Source organism: Maniola jurtina, chromosome 4, assembly GCF_905333055.1.
Source record: "Maniola jurtina chromosome 4, ilManJurt1.1, whole genome shotgun sequence".
Taxonomy (NCBI): Eukaryota; Metazoa; Arthropoda; class Insecta; order Lepidoptera; family Nymphalidae; genus Maniola; species Maniola jurtina.
In genome coordinates this window covers 13456788-13476579 of record NC_060032.1, presented here as the reverse complement: position 1 = coordinate 13476579, position 19792 = coordinate 13456788, and the positions used below count along the sequence as shown (strand labels likewise).

The window sequence follows — 19792 nt, the reverse complement described above, 5'->3', positions numbered from 1 at the left end:
TAACTTGTAGCTTTTCGAAATCCCCTCTAATTTGTAGTTTTCGTTGTCTAATTATAACTTCTATGAGCATGATTAAACAATTAAATATGCTTGCTTTACCGGTAAAGGAAACCATCTTGAGGAAACCTGCATGCCTAAGAATTCCGATAAAGTTCTCAAAGATGTGTGAAGTCTGCCTTTCCGCAGTTGGCCAGTCTGGTGGACTAGGGCCTAAAACTTTCTCATCCTAAGAGAAGACCCGAAACCAAAGATATTTTGAGACAATGATGATGATGATGATTTAAAAAGTTGGGGTTTTCGGCCATCTTCACTTGTAGTAAGGTGTTTGAACTTAAACTAACTAGGTAACCTTGACGTCGATCACTTTCCTAACCAACTTGAGTACTTATTTGGGCCAAGAGCTTTTCATAATGAAGGGTTCGGTTACAATTTATATGCATTTGATAATAATTTTGGTCTCGTTTTGCAACCATATCTCGAAACTGATTTCCATACTAATATCGACGATGTACCTTTATTTCATTATTTTTAAGGTCGTCTTACAAAATGGATTTAATTGGTTTTTATATGTATTTATGTTCTGAGAATCATAACTTTTACCATTGGAATGCGTAAAGATGTGTAACTATTTTCAAATAATTAAATTGCTGAATAAAATATATTTATAATTGAAATCTCTTACAATAGTTTAAACACTAAAATAATACAATGTTTCCTACTTTACTTATTTGACTTCAGAATCAAATAAGAAAGGTGTAGGTCATAGTCTAGTACGCTATAGCCAAGTGCCGATTGGCAACTCAGAAATGCCAGTTTTCTCAGGATATGCTTTCAATCACTTTTAAAAAGTAATTGTTATTTAAGTAATTTCTTTAAAAAAGTTTTATGTTTAAATACCTACCTAGGTAGGTACCTACATTTTACTGAAAATGTTTAATACCCTACCTAAATCTACCTTCGTAGCGCGTCCGACAACTCCTTTGAACCCTCAAAACTTAAAAGCTCAATCTTTTTGGGGATGGAACTAAAATCCAAAAGTTAGTAGGTACTTAAGTTTAAATAACAACCCATGTTACTTAGCTAAGACTTATATACTTAGTCGTAGCACAAGTTTTACTCTTAATTAGAGAAGAAATTAAGCTATTCCCTTTTAAATTACTACACACCTAGCTATCAAACAACTATTCAAAGCTTTAGAACAAATAAAACAACAATCAAATTAGCAAGCTATGGCCCGCCAATGAGTCAGCGTATCTGATAAAGATAGCGACGAGATTGAAGCGATTAATCGGGATACGGTCCAGCGGCTACGTCGCGACGGCGATAACATCGCATCGCTCCGACATGACACAAGATATCTACATAAACTCATATCGAAATATATGGTAAGTTGGGATGTTTGTTGTGTTAAAGTTCACTGATTAAATAATCGAATTAAAAATAACCGACTTCTATTTTAAATATGTGCATAATAAATGTTTACTATTTATGAATGTAGTGACGAAAACTTGCAATTGCCAGCAACTTCGTCCACGTGAAAAGTTATGTTTTCCCGAGTGACTATTTACACGACTGTCCAAAAAAGGACTGTAATGTTTTTAGGGTTTATGTATATTATGTAATTTATGCCCGCGACTTAGTCCGCGTGGACTTACCCAAACCCATATTTTCCCCTTTTAATTTTCAAAATTAATTTTTTTTCTTTAATTTTCAATCTTTTTAGTGAGATTTATGTCATAAAGCTATTTGCATTCCACAGCCCAATCCTCCAGTAGTTTGAGCTGTGCGTTGATAGATCAGTCAGTCAGTTTTTTGTTACTTATATACTTACATGTGACTTTCTGTGTTCCACCATAACTTTCAAATGCATATTTAGATATATGGGGTATCATTAGAATCCTTACCAGAGTGACACTAGCTATAATTTTTTTGAAAAAATTCAATGTGTCCCTTGTATGGTGCCATTTTCAAATGTTTTAATTTTTTTTTAAATTGAGACTTGTTTTCTTTAGTTAAATCGTGGTTAGTAAATATGTGTAGCAGACAAACTATGTGCATTATTGTCAATATTGATTCAGCAGTTTAGCCATAACATTGTAACACACAGAAGGAGAGACACACTTTTGCATTTATAATATTAGTCTGAATATTTGTACAAAACAAATCAAATCTTCAGGGTTTCGAGTGTCTAGACCTCTGAGTTTAGACCCTGAAGAAAGAAACGCATCTTTTAATATTAAGTTTTTACATGGACAAAGTCACAAGTATTGTCTAGTATCTATCTCGTATCTGTGTAACGTTAATTTGATAGTATCTAAGGCATGCGTATTCAGCTTAATAGTTGAGATATTGATTGTCACGTCGCATTTGTTTGTTCATTAATAACACTGATTGCTTCATTGCGGTATTTTCACGGCTTGATTGACTACTAGGTGTTAGCTTTTTCAAAAAAACTATTTAAAATTTAAAATAATAAAACAGATATTTGACTCATTCGACGTCACACGATCTCTTCCGAGCAGCCATCTTGAATCGATTTGTATAAATACGGCTGCTTGACGGTTTTTAAGCCAGTCTCGCTCCGACTCGAGACTCAACGACTATTAATACTTTTGTGTTTGGGTCGCTATTTTGATTGAGTGGTTGCAATAGCAATTGCGCCCCGATCAAATTAATATTGCAGTTGGGTTATTTAAAGATCAAAAACTTTTGATAAGCCTCTGAGCGTTGTGGCTTATGTCCTCGCGAAGGCTTAGTATGAAAGAACATTTTAATAATTTATAAAAATAGTTAAATTATAACGGCCCTTTTGGCTTAAGCTTTCAGTTCAGAAAGTGGGATGGAATTAACGCAAAAATCCACTTAAGCATACAAAATATAGTTCACAAATGAATATAATTCGAAGTTAAGGGACAACCCTGGTCCTAGAATAAAATTGGTTGGGACAACCCTGGTCCATTCATTCAACAGCCCTTTAAGGGACAACCCTGGTCCACTCATTCAACACCCTTTAAGGGACAACCCTGGTCCTAGAGTAAAATGTGTTGGGACAATCCTGGTCCACTCATTCAACACCCTTTAAGGGACAACCCTGGTCCTAGAATAAAATGTGTCGGGACAACCCTGGTCCCGTAGTATTACGAACAGCCGTGCCCCTATTAGTATTCTGGACAACCTGGCCTAATATTTATTTTCGTCGCTCGAGGTCGAACGACCCAATTTGGATGGCCGACTGTTAGCTTTTTCAAAAAAACTATTTAAAATTTAAAATAATAAAACAGATATTTGACTCATTCGACGTCACACGATCTCTTCCGAGCAGCCATCTTGAATCGATTTGTATAAATACGGCTGCTTGACGGTTTTTAAGCCAGTCTCGCTCCGACTCGAGACTCAACGACTATTAATACTTTTGTGTTTGGGTCGCTATTTTGATTGAGTGGTTGCAATAGCAATTGCGCCCCGATCAAATTAATATTGCAGTTGGGTTATTTAAAGATCAAAAACTTTTGATAAGCCTCTGAGCGTTGTGGCTTATGTCCTCGCGAAGGCTTAGTATGAAAGAACATTTTAATAATTTATAAAAATAGTTAAATTATAACGGCCCTTTTGGCTTAAGCTTTCATAGGTAAGTACGGCCATGTTGAGAAATAAATGCAACTGTATTTTGGACAGTTACATTTTACTAGACTGTAATGCATTCTGGTGTAGGGACAGCCTCCCCAAATAAAATACCATCCTTCATTTAGGTATATTGTTCCAATCTCTTTTACATTTCTGATCATGCACTTTAGATATCCAAGATTAAATAATAGTTTTGCCTTTAAAATGTACTTAGTTGGAAAAAAAAAATATTTTTATCAAATAGACTTCAGATTTTCATCAACTGACTCTCCTTAGGGCTAATTCGCACGAGAGCTTTTTTAACGTCCGCTTAAAAAGCGTTCAAAATAGAACACATGCATTCCCAAGTATCTGCTCACACGTCAACGCTTTTTTAACGCGCACTTTGTATTTTCAACGCCGGGTTTTAACGTAACGTTATTTTAACGCTCGTGCGAATTAGGGCTTATTGTATAAGTAATAACTGAAAAGATGTTCGAACGTAAAACGTTTTATTCTAAATTCGAATAAGATTTTACTATGCTATATATAACATAAGATTTCATTCGCATTTTGAACAAGAAATAAATGGATTGAATTTGAATACTTCTGTCCAAATCAGAACTAAACTTATTTTTCTATATACGACTAAAACCTTACACAGTTCTCTGGTAATACCTATCTATTTATGGTAGATAAGTTATGACTATTAGGTATGCTGATGGTTATAAATCATATTATTTAAGCATAACCTTTTCATTTCTAATAACTCCAGCTTTTTAGTCTTTACAAAATGAATAGATGACCAATTAAAGAATGTCTCGTATTAAAATACTAGCTCAAAGTCTGCCAAATATTTGATTGATCCGCCTTTAATAAATATCCTTAGCCATTAATTTAACGGCAACTAATAATGTCGAATAGGTAATTATTATCTAAAACGCTGACAGGCTTAACTAAAAAATATGATTGGTTATTGACGATTCAACATTTAAAACCGAATCTCAAGTTGCAGACAGTTTTATGTAAATTCTTGTGACCTTTTATATGCATTTTTAATTGACGAACAATAGTGTACAGATTACAAACATGTCTTCTAAAAACCATCGAAATTCAATTCGAAAATGTTTTCCAAAACATTCTAAATTCAATTAGAAAACATAATTTAGTTTGTGATTGGTTGGCGACTCAAAATGGTTAGCGTCCACATAGATTTTTGTCTCTATCATTTGTATGGGACTACGTAACAGAGAGAGCGCTATAACTACTAACATTTTCCCGCGGATTGAGTATAGATGCTGATCCTGTTCACTTTAATTATGATTTCTGAGTAAGTATAGGTACCTAAGAATTCTTTTTAGAAAAATTTGCGCCAGCAAGCACTTCGTTCGCACTTATTATTTTAATAAATGCTGCCTCGAGCCCCCGAGGCTCTGATGGACTTAGTTCGCTGCTGACACATACCTATTACCTACCTACCTCCCTGACTAAGGTTAAAGTTAAAATTTTGATACGAAGTTAACAAATCATGACTTATGCAACCTAAATGAGTGTGTAACATGTCACATAATATTTGGAGTAGATTTACGAAACTTAGAGTGGATAAGGAAAATGTCAATATCCAGAACACGAAAATGCACACAGAAACTTGAAGGATATCAAGGGATTTCTGAGAACAAGATGGTTCATGCACATTATTAAAACGTCGAGATGGCAAACGTCGATTGCCTGCACCGAATATGATTAATGAGAAGTCGTGAATGGTCTAATCAACTTGTTAACGTGTGTTCTGTGACTTTAACATGAACCTTATTATAATTATTGGAGATCACGCGACTGTATCCTTCTCTGCTTTTAGCAAGTATTATTTAATATTCTCTAAATTTCAATACAATATTATGGTTCTACGTTTCCAAAGATGATCTATGTACCATATTAGGTATATACCTATATTAAGCAAATAATATTATTATCAACTAGCTGACGCCCGCAGCTTCGCCCGCGTGGATTGGTCAGATCCCCTGCAGCATCAGGATTGAGGAGTTGGACTCCAAATTTTTTATGAAACAATGTCGCAAAGTTCCTCTATCGATTAAAAAAGAAATGACGCAAATCGGTTCAGAAATCTCGGAGATTTCGGTGTACATAGGTAGAAAAACACAACTCCCTTTTTGAAAGTCGGTAAAAAAAGTAGCCTATGTTACTCCCTGGTCAATTCTCTACTTGTCTGTGAAAATCCCGTCAAATTCGGTTCAGCCGTTCCCAAGATTAGCCTTTTCAAACAGACAGACAGACAGACAAAAATTTTAAAAACGTGTGATTCAGTGTTGGTATCGTTTAAATAACCATATGAGCTTAATATGAGGTAGTAATTTCGAAATTACAGAAGACACTCCAATTTTATTTATTAGTATAGATACCGAACGATGACGACATAAAAACGTTGGGGTCCCAAGATGCTGGAATGGTGACTTCGTACCGGAAAGCGCATCGTTAGCAGACTCATCACTTAAGTAGACGAACGACATCACACGAGCCACAGGGAATCAGTGTATTCACGCAGCGCAACACTGCGGCTTGTGGGAGTTCCTACAAGAGATCTACATATTATATCCAGCAGTAGACGTCTATCGTTGACGGTTCTACTGGTTCTACGATGTATCGAAGCCGAAAACCTATAGATTTGGTTTCTTAGGGCTGTAAGAAATCCTCTACAAAAAGTACCTACTTAACATGCTGGCAACTATAATTTTTTTACACTGACATAACCATACAACAAGTGTAAATTAAAAATTTATAACACCCCCGACAAGTGAAGGTTACAGTAACTAGAAAAGAGCTGATAACTTTCAAATGGGATGAACCGATTTTCTTGGATTATAGCTAAGAACACTCTCGATCAAGCCACCTTTCAAACAAAAAATATTAAATTAAAATCGGTTCATTAGTTTAGGAGCTCCGATGCCACAGACAGATACACAGATAATACCCCTCTTTTTGGGTCGGGGGTTAAAAACGTTTTCTAATATAAACTACTTACGTCATCTCTAGAGCTTTATAGACAACGGTAGTGTTGTCATCCGACGCCATAAAAAAAACATACGAATCGACCTCGCCGAACCGAAATATTAGGATATCCACCAAACAAAGTTTTTAATATTATTAGGTACCTGTTCATGTACATGTAACATGTGGCCTTTTTCAATCCGTGCACATAACATTTGCAGCGGAGAATTTCACACCGTATGACAAGCGTTTGAAATTTGCAAATAGGTACTCGTATGTCCTTAATATTTATCAATATTTTGTTCGCTTATTTCGCAACAAAGCTCGTCCCGAGTACTCATGTTGTATGTGTTGTATGCATTTAGGTACTTCCCTTGACTTTTACATTGAGAAAAACACTAACAAGATAAAAAGTGGTACACGTATACGCCCATAGTTGCTAAATCGAAGCACAAACGGCGATGAAGTACCTACTAAAATAATTTGCATAGACCATCGTGTTGTTGGTGATCCGTGATGTCTCGAGCTTTTACACCCAGGGTCAAAAAGCAATCAAATAACAGCATTTTGAATAAACATTGCCCGTTCGCTTAAAAAAAACAAAAGCGAATGTGTTTATCTTAGAATTACATATTAGTAAGGTTTAATTTATGGAGGTGACTTCAATTTTTCGTCGGAAATTGAGGCCGAAATTAGTGGTGTCGTACTGTTTAGTTACCTATACCAAGTTTCAAGGTCTCAAAAAGTTTTTTTTTTCTATTGCCTTTTATTTAATACCAGCGGCCCGCTCCGACTTGGCCCGGGTTGCAGAATTATCTGTCTTAAGTAAACGCATATTAATGTTGGTACATCTGGGATAGGTAATGTACCTTTCAAATGATAAAATAATTTCTCAAATAGGTGTAGTGGTTCCGGAAATTGCCCGCCACATACAAACTCACAAAATTCGAACTTTTTCTGTTTAATAAATAGAACGTATAATTTAAACCCGATGAATTTGTAACCGACGCCAAAAAATCCTTACCTTTGTTTTTTATTGTGACACAAAAAATACTAACTTTTTTTTCTCTCATCAGAGCTAGGTTGAGCTTAATATTTTATTCCGGCCAATTTGACCTTAACATCATCGCTTCTCAATGTCCAGTGCAAGTCGGACATGAATAAAATTAAGTTATTAACATATCTACACAAGTTACGTCATTTTTACATGCTTTTTATACTTAATTATGCAAAAGGAAAAACCTGTCCACATGAACCGATAAATTGTTGTTTGATCTATTTTAGTCAAAACACAGAAAGCCAGCAGGAATTCTTTATTGACAACTTAGTAGGTATTATAAGTCCTATTGTTACTTTATAGTTTTACCTAAGAATATTTTCAAACGATAAAAATCCAAAATAATTTTCAGAAAATTCCTGAGAAAAACTTTTGCTCATGAGTGTCTCAAAGTTAAACTTCAAAGTAGGTACATTTGTAAACAATCTTGAAATTCAAGAAATGCAATGCGTTACATAAATATTGAATATTATTTTATTTATGTCCTTATAATAATAACACATAACACTTAAAAGCATGTTATGAGTAAGTAGCAGTTATATCTACATTCGATCAATTTGCATAACGTCCAGGGCTAAGCACACGTGACATACAGATGCTTTATTCGTGACCACTTATCTCTAAATCAATTTTCGACAACTGTATTATTTAAAGGGTCTTACTGTAATAATATAGTTTTGCTTTTATTTGGTTTTGATCAAATACTCAGTAGGTACAAATAGCTTAAACTGTAAAATAAACGTGACGTAACTTTTTATTTTGGTTTAGTTTCTTTTGGTGGCTAATATTCAACTTCTTTTTCCACTTATAAATATTATATACTTACTATTTATGTTATGGGTACCTATATATAGTATATATTTTCAAAACTACAAATTTATTGTATCAAAATAAAAAAAACAATAAGAAATTGATGTATCTCACAGTTATTTTCATTCTGTAATTTAAGATTTATTGGCTAAGAAAAATTTCATACAATACTATTAATACTACACAAATATTAGGTACGCGTAAACACTATTTATAGTATTTATGTTCGTCTTATGGTTCTTTCGGCTTGATTTGAATAACAAGATTAAGGACGTCTTTGCAAAATGAATAGGTATCAAAATTGCACTACTACATAAGTACACTGCCCACACGCACACAGCTGCGTCAAAATGAGTGAATCGACTTGATTTTGATACTTTTATATTTTTATTTTATTTTATATTTGGTCATCTATTTTTTTTTAACAGTTTTTTTTTTAAATATGTATCTTGACAATAATACAGTAAGTAGAACAGTGCCTACAGACTAAGGGTCTGATGATGAAATATTTCACCATGACTTCTTGGCAATGAACAACATTTCCATGCTTATGAAATTATGAGCTCCTACTATGACTAAAATAATCTGAGAAGGATAGCATTACATTACCTCCCGACTTGATGAAATTGCATACTTTGGAACCTACTACTGGAACTCAGAGACGAATAGAGCTAGGTGTTTCGAGTTTGGGCTCATTTTCTTAGTCATGATGAGATCTTACCTCCGGATTTGTGGAGTGACCTGATGGTATACCTCGGAAGTCACTATTGGAACTCGGAGACGAATAGAGCTAGGTGTTTCGAGTTTGGGCTCATTTTCTTAGTCATGATGAGATCTTACCTCCGGATTTGTGGAGTGACCTGATGGTATACCTCGGAAGTCACTATTGGAACTCGGAGACGAATAGAGCTAGGTGTTTCGAGTTTGGGCTCATTTTCTTAGTCATGATGAGATCTTACCTCCGGATTTGTGGAGTGACCTGATGGTATACCTCGAAAGTCACTATTGGAACTCGGAGACGAATAGAGCTAGGTGTTTCGAGTTTGGGCTCATTTTCTTAGTCATGATGATATCTTACCTCCGGATTTGTGGAGTGACCTGATGGTATACCTCGGAAGTCACTATTGGAACTCGGAGACGAATAGAGCTAGGTGTTTCGAGTTTGGGCTCATTTTCTTAGTCATGATGAGATCTTACCTCCGGATTTGTGGAGTGACCTGATGGTATACTTTGGAAGTCACTATTGGAACTCGGAGACGAATAGAGCTAGGTGTTTCGAGTTTGGACTCATTTTCTTAGTCATGATGAGATCTTACCTCCGGATTTGTGGAGTGACCTGATGGTATCCTCGGAAGTCACTATTGGAACTCGGAGACGAATAGAGCTAGGTGTTTCGAGTTTGGGCTCATTTTCTTAGTCATGATGAGATCTTACCTCCGGATTTGTGGAGTAACCTGATGGTATACCTCGGAAGTCACTATTGGAACTCGGAGACGAATAGAGCTAGGTGTTTCGAGTTTGGGCTCATTTTCTTAGTCATGATGAGATCTTACCTCCGGATTTGTGGAGTAACCTGATGGTATACCTCGGAAGTCACTATTGGAACTCGGAGACGAATAGAGCTAGGTGTTTCGAGTTTGGGCTCATTTTCTTAGTCATGATGAGATCTTACCTCCGGATTTGTGGAGTGACCTGATGGTATACCTCGAAAGTCACTATTGGAACTCGGAGACGAATAGAGCTAGGTGTTTCGAGTTTGGGCTCATTTTATTAGTCATGATGAGATCTTACCTCCGGATTTGTGGAGTGACCTGATGGTATACCTCGGAAGTCACTATTGGAACTCGGAGACGAATAGAGCTAGGTGTTTCGAGTTTGGGCTCATTTTCTTAGTCATGATGAGATCTTACCTCCGGATTTGTGGAGTGACCTGATGGTATACTTTGGAAGTCACTATTGGAACTCGAAGACGAATAGAGCTAGGTGTTTCGAGTTTGGACTCATTTTCTTAGTCATGATGAGATCTTACCTCCGGATTTGTGGAGTGACCTGATGGTATACCTCGGAAGTCACTATTGGAACTCGGAGACGAATAGAGCTAGGTGTTTCGAGTTTGGGCTCATTTTCTTAGTCATGAAGAGATCTTACCTCCGGATTTGTGGAGTGACCTGATGGTATACCTCGGAAGTCACTATTGGAACTCGGAGACGAATAGAGCTAGGTGTTTCGAGTTTGGGCTCATTTTCTTAGTCATGATGAGATCTTACCTCCGGATTTGTGGAGTGACCTGATGGTACACCTCGGAAGTCACTATTGGAACTCGGAGACGAATAGAGCTAGGTGTTTCGAGTTTGGGCTCATTTTCTTAGTCATGATGAGATCTTACCTCCGGATTTGTGGAGTGACCTGATGGTATACCTCGGAAGTCACTATTGGAACTCGGAGACGAATAGAGCTAGGTGTTTCGAGTTTGGGCTCATTTTCTTAGTCATGATGAGATCTTACCTCCGGATTTGTGGAGTGACCTGATGGTATACCTCGGAAGTCACTATTGGAACTCGGAGACGAATAGAGCTAGGTGTTTCGAGTTTGGGCTCATTTTATTAGTCATGATGAGATCTTACTTCCGGATTTGTGGAGTGACCTGATGGTATACCTCGGAAGTCACTATTGGAACTCGGAGACGAATAGAGCTAGGTGTTTCGAGTTTGGGCTCATTTTCTTAGTCATGATGAGATCTTACCTCCGGATTTGTGGAGTGACCTGATGGTATACTTTGGAAGTCACTATTGGAACTCGAAGACGAATAGAGCTAGGTGTTTCGAGTTTGGACTCATTTTCTTAGTCATGATGAGATCTTACCTCCGGATTTGTGGAGTGACCTGATGGTATACCTCGGAAGTCACTATTGGAACTCGGAGACGAATAGAGCTAGGTGTTTCGAGTTTGGGCTCATTTTCTTAGTCATGAAGAGATCTTACCTCCGGATTTGTGGAGTGACCTGATGGTATACCTCGGAAGTCACTATTGGAACTCGGAGACGAATAGAGCTAGGTGTTTCGAGTTTGGGCTCATTTTCTTAGTCATGATGAGATCTTACCTCCGGATTTGTGGAGTGACCTGATGGTATACCTCGGAAGTCACTATTGGAACTCGGAGACGAATAGAGCTAGGTGTTTCGAGTTTGGGCTCGTTTTGTTAGTTATGACGAGATTATACCTTGAAACTTGTTGGAGTGCTCTGAAGGTATACTTTAAAAGCCACTATTGGACTTTCGAGTCGAGTAGAGTTAGATGTTATGATTTTGAGCTCGTTTTGTAAGTTCCAATAGTGACTTCCGAGGTATACCATCAGGTCACTCCACAAATCCGGAGGTAAGATCTCATCATGACTAAGAAAATGAGCCCGAACTCGAAACAGCTAGCTTTATTCGTCTCCGAGTTCCAATAGTGACATCCGAGGTATACCATCAGGTCACTTCACGAATCCGGAGGTAACATCTCATCATGACTAAGAAAATGAGCCCAAACTCGAAACACCTAGCTCTATTCGTCTCCGAGTTCCAATAGTGACTTCCGAGGTATACCATCAGGTCACTCCACAAATCCGGAGGTAAGATCTCATCATGACTAAGAAAATGAGCTCAAACTCGAAAAACCTAGCTCTATTCGTCTCCGAGTTCCAATAGTAGCTTCCGAGGTATACTATCAGGTCACTCCACAAATCCGGAGGTAAGATCTCATCATGACTAAGAAAATGAGCCCAAACTCGAAACACCTAGCTCTATTCGTCTCCGAGTTCCAATAGTGACTTCCGAGGTATACCATCAGGTCACTCCACAAATCTGGAGGTAAGATCTCATCATGACTAAGAAAATGAGCCCGAACTCGAAACAGCTAGCTCTATTCGTCTCCGAGTTCCAATAGTGACTTCCGAGGTATACCATCAGGTCACTTCACAAATCCGGAGGTAACATCTCATCATGACTAAGAAAATGAGCCCAAACTCGAAACACCTAGCTCTATTCGTCTCCGAGTTCCAATAGTGACTTCCGAGGTATACCATCAGGTCACTCCACAAATCCGGAGGTAAGATCTCATCATGACTAAGAAAATGAGCCCAAACTCGAAACACCTAGCTCTATTCGTCTCCGAGTTCCAATAGTGACTTCCGAGGTATACCATCAGGTCACTCCACAAATCCGGAGGTAAGATCTTATCATGACTAAGAAAATGAGCCCAAACTCGAAACACCTAGCTCTATTCGTCTCCGAGTTCCAATAGGGACTTCCGAGGTATACTATCAGGTCACTCCACAAATCCGGAGGTAAGATCTCATCATGACTAAGAAAATGAGCCCAAACTCGAAACACCTAGCTCTATTCGTCTCCGAGTTCCAATAGTGACTTCCGAGGTATACCATCAGGTCACTCCACAAATCCGGAGGTAAGATCTCATCATAACTAAGAAAATGAGCCCAAACTCGAAACACCTAGCTCTATTCGTCTCCGAGTTCCAATAGTGACTTCCGAGGTATACCATCAGGTCACTCCACAAATCCGGAGGTAAGATCTCATCATTACTAAGAAAATGAGCCCAAACTCGAAACACCTAGCTCTATTCGTCTCCGAGTTCCAATAGTGACTTCCGAGGTATACCATCAGGTCACTCCACAAATCCGGAGGTAAGATCTCATCATTACTAAGAAAATGAGCCCAAACTCGAAACACCTAGCTCTATTCGTCTCCGAGTTCCAATAGTGACTTCCGAGGTATACCATCAGGTCACTCCACAAATCCGGAGGTAAGATCTCATCATGACTAAGAAAATGAGCCCAAACTCGAAACACCTAGCTCTATTCGTCTCCGAGTTCCAATAGTGACTTCCGAGGTATACCATCAGGTCACTCCACAAATCCGGAGGTAAGATCTCATCATTACTAAGAAAATGAGCCCAAACTCGAAACACCTAGCTCAATTCGTCTCCGAGTTCCAATAGTGACTTCCGAGGTATACCATCAGGTCACTCCACAAATCTGGAGGTAAGATCTCATCATGACTAAGAAAATGAGCCCAAACTCGAAACACCTAGCTCTATTCGTCTCCGAGTTCCAATAGTGACTTCCGAGGTATACCATCAGGTCACTCCACAAATCCGGAGGTAAGATCTCATCATGACTAAGAAAATGAGCCCAAACTCGAAACACCTAGCTCTATTCGTCTCCGAGTTCCAATAGTGACTTTCGAGGTATACCATCAGGTCACTCCACAAATCCGGAGGTAAGATCTCGTCATGACTAAAAAAACGAGCCCAAACTCGAAACACCTAGCTCTATTCGTCTCCGAGTTCCAATAGTGACTTTCGAGGTATACCATCAGGTCACTCCACAAATCCGGAGGTAAGATCTCGTCATGACTAAGAAAACGAGCCCAAACTGGACACATCTAGTTCTTCTAGTCTTCAAGTTCCTGTCGCAGCCTTCGAAGTTCACTATCAGATCACTATCATGCTCAAGAAAAAAATCCAGCTAACGATAAAATGTGATAATAGGTACATAATATTATCATTATTATCTTACCTTGCCAAAATATCAGCACAATCACGGAATAAGTACCTATAAATATCAGTTAGGGTTTTGTCGAACTATTTTGTGTTCGTACAGCGATCTTTTCCACATCAAAAAATTATAGCAACCGACGCAGAGACCACCCACGAAGGCGGCTGGCCGCTGACTGATATAATTTTGAAATCATACCATTGCCTGCCCAATATCAAAATAACCCTTAGTGCACTGTATTAAGGTTTGCAGTTGAAGCAAAATACGTGAAAAATTTATACACGATGTTTTTATTTATTGTTATACTATTATTAATATAATAATCCTATATTTTGAGGTGCACATTATGTGCTAACGGAAAATATTTATTAGAAGAATAAAATCCGTACGTAAACTGAGAAAAATGTACCTAAACTTGACCCTAAATCGTTAATTCTGCGTGGAAGAGGTGAAGGAAAATCGTTCTTATAGTATCAAAATTAATGATTTTATCAAAAAATTACTCGATCTCTGGAGATAAAGGACCAATCTATTTTTAGCAATCTGTAGTTCCAATTTACTTAGTATATTTTAGCCACAAAGCGTACCGAAAATCTATACAAGTGTGCAAATACGTCCTTAAAAAATATATAAACACTTTATGACATTATATGACATTATTCTGACAAACGTAATAATTACAATGTCAATAAACTGTAACCATACCCAGTCGATTATATTCACCTCTATTAGTGGAAAGTGGTATCGTACTATTATCGTATGCCAAGGTTCACTAATTCATATTGGCCTTTTAATGATATTGAACGGAACATGTGTAATACATTTAACACATGAGCGATTACGGGTCTGCGACTCCGTGGGAAAGGCCGGACATTGATTAAATTGTCCTATTCTGTGGAATTGGAAGCTGCATTTTGTAGATGCGAAATCACTACTTCATTGGAAAAATGTAGGCCGCGTACTTGTCTTATCGTATTTTATTGAGAACAAGACTAGGTATTTTTATTTTAATGATATTAATAATTTTATCGATTTGTTAATATACCTGGCCCGGTATTTAAAAGATGGCTATGCTTTACCTTAGTTTATTATTAACCTATAAAATGTTACCTAACAGAAACAACCTAACACAAAAATTAATATTAACCAAAAACACTCATGTCGAATCCATACTTCATCATCATCATCAGCAATCCGTCGCCGGCGCACTATTGAGCACACGTGACACGGATAACCTCTCACGGAGAGACGGGTTTGGACTATGTCCACCACGCTGGCAAAGCGCGAATTGACAGACTTCAGAAACTATTGAGAAGATTAAAGAGAACTTTCAGGCATGCAGATTTACTCACGATGTTTTCCTTCACCGTTAAAGCAAGTGATAGGTATTTTATTGTTTAAAACGCACATAACTTCGAAACTTTTGAGTTGCGTGCCGGGATCGAACCCCCGAACTCCCGGATAGGAGGCGACTTAACCACTATGCTATCATCGCTCAATACTTAATTAGATATACCTATGTATCTTAGTTTTAAAGATAGCAATAGATATCTTATTACTTTTCCATATATGCAGGTAGCTGTGCTTATGTCACATTAAGTAGACCTCTCCTTAGCTTTTAAATCTAACCTTAATTACGATCACAAGTTTTAATTTGTCGATTGACCTCTGTATGTATCAAGGGTAAGCTAGTAGCGAGTTTGTTAAAATACACAATTAATATCTGACTGGCACTCATATGATTGCATATGAACATAGTATACATTACTTACAGAGACGTAATTACAGGGCGCAAAGGCAACCACTGAGCTTCTATTAGGCCGCGATTACACCTGTAAGTTTTACTCACGTAAGTAACTTACGTGATTAACTTATGACAAATTTACTATCCTTATAAATACCTACCTATTTTTACATAAGTAAAGTTGTAAATTAATTAATTACGCAAGCTAACTAATTACGTAAGTAAATCTTATTGGTGTAATCGCGGATTGGTAAATTCGTTGAACGGAATCTACTTATACTTCGGATGTTGGATGATCTTGATGAAAACATAGAGATGCTTGCATACTGGTGATGCATATACTATATAAAAATGGAAGAGCTTTTTAAAACCTAAATTCACGGCATTTAGTGGTACGAAGTCGCAGGCATCACGAAGTTCAAAATAAACACACAATTTACTTTGTAAAGAAAGTAAGTATTTGCTTCGTTGTTCATATTACATAGGCTAATCTAAAACCGCAACCTTCACTTGGAGTAGCTTTGCGACGAGCAATCTAACCAAAGCTTATAAATAAACTCCAAGAACAATAATTGAGAATGGTCTCGTGAGTTAACGACTAGAAAGGCCCTTCACGTTGTAATATCATCAGACATCATTCATCGGTGATAGTCTATGCGACAATTTTGTACTCAGAGCACAGAATTGTCGCATAGATTGTCACTTGTCTGCGTCACTCGCTCCATACAAACGTAGTTCGTCTCTCATTGGAATACTAACCATTCAATCATACTCAATGAAATTTTGTAGAAACGTTCCAGGAACTAATATCTATGTCTATGGTTTTCCAGGTTTCCGTTAAAATATTCGGTTTCAAAGTTACGCGGTCTTAAAAATTCACATATAAATCTTTGAGCCCCTGTAATAATTTTAAAACTACATATTTTTAGAAAAATCTAAAACACCACAGGCACAGATATTAGTTTCTAGAATATGTCTGCAAAATTTCATGGACTTTGGTTGCTTAATATTCAAATGAAATTGGGACTACGATTGTATGGAGTAAGTGACGGAGAGAGCCCTGTCAAATATGAATTGCAAGTATTAGTTCTCTACTACTGTTTTTCTATGAATCAATATTCTTACTTAACAAAAGTACGTCGCGCAATAATACGTCGCATCTAAAATGTTATTGGTCAAATAACCTCTGAAGTGTAAAGCTTGTGTGAACGCGTAAAGGAGTGAGTACTGAGTACGCGATAGTTCTGAGCTTCTGTCCTTTCAGTTTTCAGTTGGTGGAATTTAGTATAAGGTAGTTTTACCCATGCACATCAAAGAGAAGCTTTTTGGACACGAGGCTCAAAAATAAGATTACGTACCTGCACGATTGAGCCGACGAGTAGACCGAAACACAGAGCAATACTGGTGACTTTCGGTGCATCAGCGTTCTCGATGGCAATGCAGGAGGCCACACCGATCGACGTCAGCAAAAAGGTTCCCACTAGTTCCGCGACCAACTGCCTCCAGAGCAGCTTGTTGTCCGTGATATCGGACAGTCCGATTATGGAGCTTGTTCCTGTGGCAAAATAGAGATAATGTTAGTGATACCTGATACCTATTTGAAAAAAAGAAACGGGTGAAAACCTGACAAATGCGAAGCTTCTGCGTATTTTTCGGTGTATTCAATGGTAGGTGCTTAGTGTACATTATATTTTATACTACAACTTATGTGAAGAATATAAGCAATTTTTGAAGGTTTCCTTAGCCAGCGTAGATAGAACGGGTGTACGTAGAGCTGTGGCCTGTGTGTTCAACTTCAAGAGAGAGTAATTTAGCTTCCGACCGTGAAGTTTTTTTCGGTTTACTCCACAGCGACCAAGCGCGCAAGGATGATTTTATAAAAGCTTCGATTAAAAAAATACCTGAAATTTATAGATAAACTAGCTGATGCCCGCGACTTCGTTCCCGTGAATATAGGTATTTAAAAATCCCGTGGGAACTCATTGATTTTCTGGGATAAAAGTAACCTATGTGTTAATGCACACATACACACATACTAAAAGGCTTATTATTCCTGACATTATTATATATCCCCGATTTCCAGGCCGAGTGGTTTTTTAAATCTAGCGACCGACGCGATGGAGGCTTCCTATGTTGAAGAGAGAGCCTCTTATACCTAAAGTCTCAGACCAGCGCAGTTTGAGCTGTAATTTATACAAGTAGGTACTTGTAATGGATTTTCTTGATATTGATCTTATTTTCTTATTTATAGGTACAATAATTTATAATAACTTTTCAATATTTATGTTTTTAATAGCTACGTAATTGCCGTTGGGACGGCAATTAAAAAATAGTGTCGCTACGCAATGTTATTTCGAAATAGAGTTATTATAGATTATTATATACATCATAGTAAAAACCGGCGACTTCGTCCACTTATACCCCATACCTTACAGAAAATCTTGAAGAAAGAAGAAGATAAGTATCTTATTTGGGAGGTTGGGGTTTCGATCCCGAGCAACTTCTAGCTTTTCGGAGGATGTGCGTTAAAAACAAATGTTAATGCTTTTACATTGAAGGAAAAGATTGTGAGTAAACCTGCATGCCTGTGAGTGCCTACTCCATAATGATCTCAAATGATGTGTGAAACCTGTCAATCCACACTAGACCAGCGTTGCAGAATATCTAAGACCCGAGCTCAGCAGTGAGCCGACGATAAGTAGGAATCCACCATATTGTTAGAGATTACGGTCAAGCGTGAGCAATTCATATGTTTTCATACTTCAGATTGTTTGATTTCAACGGTCATCTATGCAAAATATATATATAAAACTCAATAACAATGTCAAGCATCGAGTGTTTTGATAATAGCGACGATCTTTGTGCCACTTGATAACAAAATAACTTTGAAGTGTATCCATAGAATAGCACATTTTTCATTTCTACTAATCTTATAATAACTAGCTGGCCTGACTTTGGACTGGTTGGCTTACCTATCAGTGCTTTTATTTTTATCATTATAATATATCACAGTGTCCAGTAAAACCGATCCCAGTAAATCCGACTGTGGTTTTTGTGGCACTGAATGTAGCTGGAATAATGTCATGGACCTACTTTCTATAAGTTTAATAAATAAAAATAATCCTAAATACTAAGTAGTTGCGACTTGCGAACGTGTTTGAAATATAAATATTCCTCTTCATGATACCTACTAGTGGAAACCGCGTTGAAAATGAAATCCAATTTTAAAATAAATATCGAGAGTAAACTACATATAAGTCAAACAAATAGGTATAAATTATTCTTGACCGAATAGTGACTAATTGTGCAAAAAATAAAAAGAACAACTGTTATAAGACACAGATACAAACGATAAAAAATTTGCTCGTTTCTGTGTGTACAAAGATGACTAATCGAAAATCGAATGGATTTATTCCGTGATAACTTTTGCCCACGACTTCTTGCTTGGATTTAGATGTTTCAAAAATGCACCAGACCCCTTTTTTTCTCGGGGAAAATATGGTAAGTCCTTATATCCATCGTAGTGTTTAAGCTTTCGTTGAAATTCTGTTAATATCTTCCACGAAGAACAATCAATACTGCTCAATATAGGTTTAGGAATATACATATTATATTGAATATATAATAATAGACAAACACGTATGGATGTCTTGTATTAAAAAAATTCGTGAGGTTCTTAATGGCGAATATAATATTACGTTTTGATTTTTATGAGTATTATATGTATTTTCAAAAACTGAAAAGTTCCTTTAGGCTCTAACGGCCAAACTTCGCTTCGGAAATGGCACATGATGATGATTTTCATATTATTAAAAAAAATCTTACAACTCTATGAACGCTTCTTCGCTAACTAAACTATCGCTTAACTGTTGAATCAAGGGTAAGATACAGAAGGCAGTGCTTCTTAAGACGGCACGCATTGTGAGGAGGTTCCTCACTCTGGAGCCCTGACCACTGGCGGCTTGGGTCCAACTCCAAACCACCCCGCTGCTAGTGGATTTTCATATTATTACAAA

The 19792-nt window shown here is 37.3% G+C and overlaps 1 protein-coding gene across 3 annotated transcripts in view; it reads right to left on the bottom strand.

Moving 5' to 3' along the window:
* LOC123881315 (aquaporin AQPAe.a) overlaps nucleotides 1-19792 on the bottom strand; it is a 101937-nt gene that overhangs the window by 39014 nt on the left and 43131 nt on the right. For all 3 annotated transcript variants that reach the window (XM_045930031.1, XM_045930029.1, XM_045930030.1), the window contains one exon: nucleotides 17135-17331. In XM_045930031.1, the coding sequence (XP_045785987.1) occupies nucleotides 17135-17331 (197 nt within the window). The remainder of the gene's footprint in view (nucleotides 1-17134; nucleotides 17332-19792) is intronic.